Source organism: Nestor notabilis, unplaced genomic scaffold (assembly GCF_000696875.1).
Source record: "Nestor notabilis isolate BGI_N333 unplaced genomic scaffold, ASM69687v1 scaffold14877, whole genome shotgun sequence".
NCBI classification, from domain to species: domain Eukaryota; kingdom Metazoa; phylum Chordata; class Aves; order Psittaciformes; family Psittacidae; genus Nestor; species Nestor notabilis.
This window is the reverse complement of record NW_009936179.1, coordinates 76,512-78,210: the sequence shown is the minus strand read 5'-3', so window position 1 is coordinate 78,210 and position 1,699 is coordinate 76,512. Positions and strand designations below refer to the sequence as shown.

At 43.4% G+C, this 1,699-nt stretch overlaps 1 protein-coding gene across 1 annotated transcript in view; it reads right to left on the bottom strand.

The window, feature by feature from the left end:
* Positions 1 to 469: 469 nt before the first annotated feature.
* USP54 (ubiquitin specific peptidase 54) overlaps positions 470 to 1,699 on the bottom strand; it is a 52,309-nt gene continuing 51,079 nt past the window's right edge. The window contains exon 22 of the mRNA XM_010018210.1: positions 470 to 1,104. Within this exon, the coding sequence (XP_010016512.1) occupies positions 470 to 1,104 (635 nt within the window). The remainder of the gene's footprint in view (positions 1,105 to 1,699) is intronic.

Sequence of the window (1,699 nt, the reverse complement as noted above, 5' to 3'; positions counted from 1 at the left end):
GGTCAGTTTTTTCCCCTAGGAAGGAACAGGAGAGAGGAAGGAGAGGAAAACAAAAGCATTGGTTTGGTTTTTTTATGTGAAGAATTTATCAAAGCTACATTTCATGAAAAAAAGAGTCCTTAAAAATGTACTTTTGTTAGTGGCTGTCTTCCGTGAAAACATGCACATACTTCTGAACTTACCCGTAAACCAATGCCCCCTGAAGCTTACCATTTCTATAGCACTTTTTTGCTAGGAGAGGCCAGGACTAGAATAGCTAAAGATTCCCCATCCAGACAGCAGTTCAGTAGTGTCAGAAATGAAATACAGTGCAATTAGTTTCCACATACTGTATAGCTACATTTTAAGACAAAACTGGCACAGATACTGATTGAAAGTTTGCTGTATCCATGTAATCCATACTCTGGCAACAGCCAGATATAGTCTGTTCACAGAGCAGTTTATTGTGGCACAGGGAATGGATGGGATCTCACCAGCCATTATTTTGCATGGTGCCAGTAGCAGCTGCTGCTGCTGGAGCCAGCGTATTTCTTTGTGCCTCTGAAGCAGAAGAGAAAGTCCCATCCATCACATGTATTGGCAGCCTTCGCCTTCTGCCAGGCTGAGGGGTGTAGCTGTTCTGTCGCCAGTCTTCTTCTGGGGGCATATCAACTCTCCTTGGACCCGGGGCTTTAATGCAAGAAGGGGGCACAGGACAACCTTGAGAGGCACCAGGATCCCAAGAAGGCTCATATGGTATTCTTAAAGTGCTGTAGTCTGTGCTGGCTGGTAGCTTGCAACCGATGGCATAAGATTCATGCATTTGATGATGTAAACTCTTTCCTGGCTGGCCAGCATGTTTCCCCCAGAGTGTCATTCGTTTATCTGGTAATGTGGCTGTATGCCTGGCAGGGTAGCTCGTGTTCAGCCAATGGCCAGAGACACTTGATGCTCCACCTTCTAAATGTGGATTAACAAGAGGCTTTTGCCCCTGGGAAAGGGTGCCTTTGAGTGCACAAGGGAGACTCCCATAGCTCAGTGCCACACCTGGGTAGTCTTCACCTTGGAAAGCTTCACCCCTGTCAGGCACAACCAAAAGTTTCTGGATGATGTTCTTCTGATCTCCTGAGGGAAATAAAAAAAGAAAGGTTTGCTTAGTTTTATTTTTTTTTTTGTTTCGTCCTCTCAGAACTTTCAGCTGTGGCCAGCAAATGACAGAAGAAAGCCAAAATCACTAGTACGTCCAGTTATTGGTTGACACGCAATTCTGAACAGAAGGCAGCTGTACCCTTTCTAGCATTTGCTTTCCTCACTGCATTTGTCTTTATCCTACCACAGCCACTGTCAAAGGCTTCTGATTTCTTTACTAGCTCCTTGTGTCATCAAGGAGGAGTCCAAGATAGAGTTGGTAGATCAAACTGGTTTTGATGGCTGTCTCAGAGAAAATAATTCTCATGCAGGAATTAGTTATTTCTATTGGCACAGTTACATGTGTGCGAGTAGCTTGTGTAAGTACTCTCACACATGACAAGGTGGTGGGTCTTACTGCCACTTCTACACTAAAGAAAATACCTCACAAAAATGTGAATATGATTTTATATAAAAGTCATCATGATGTTCCCATAAAGATTATTCCCTTTTTTTATGTCTACTTAGCACAGAATCACAGCACAACTCAAAAAGGCAAAGAAGAAAAAGAATGTGACTTGTCCTTCCAGAG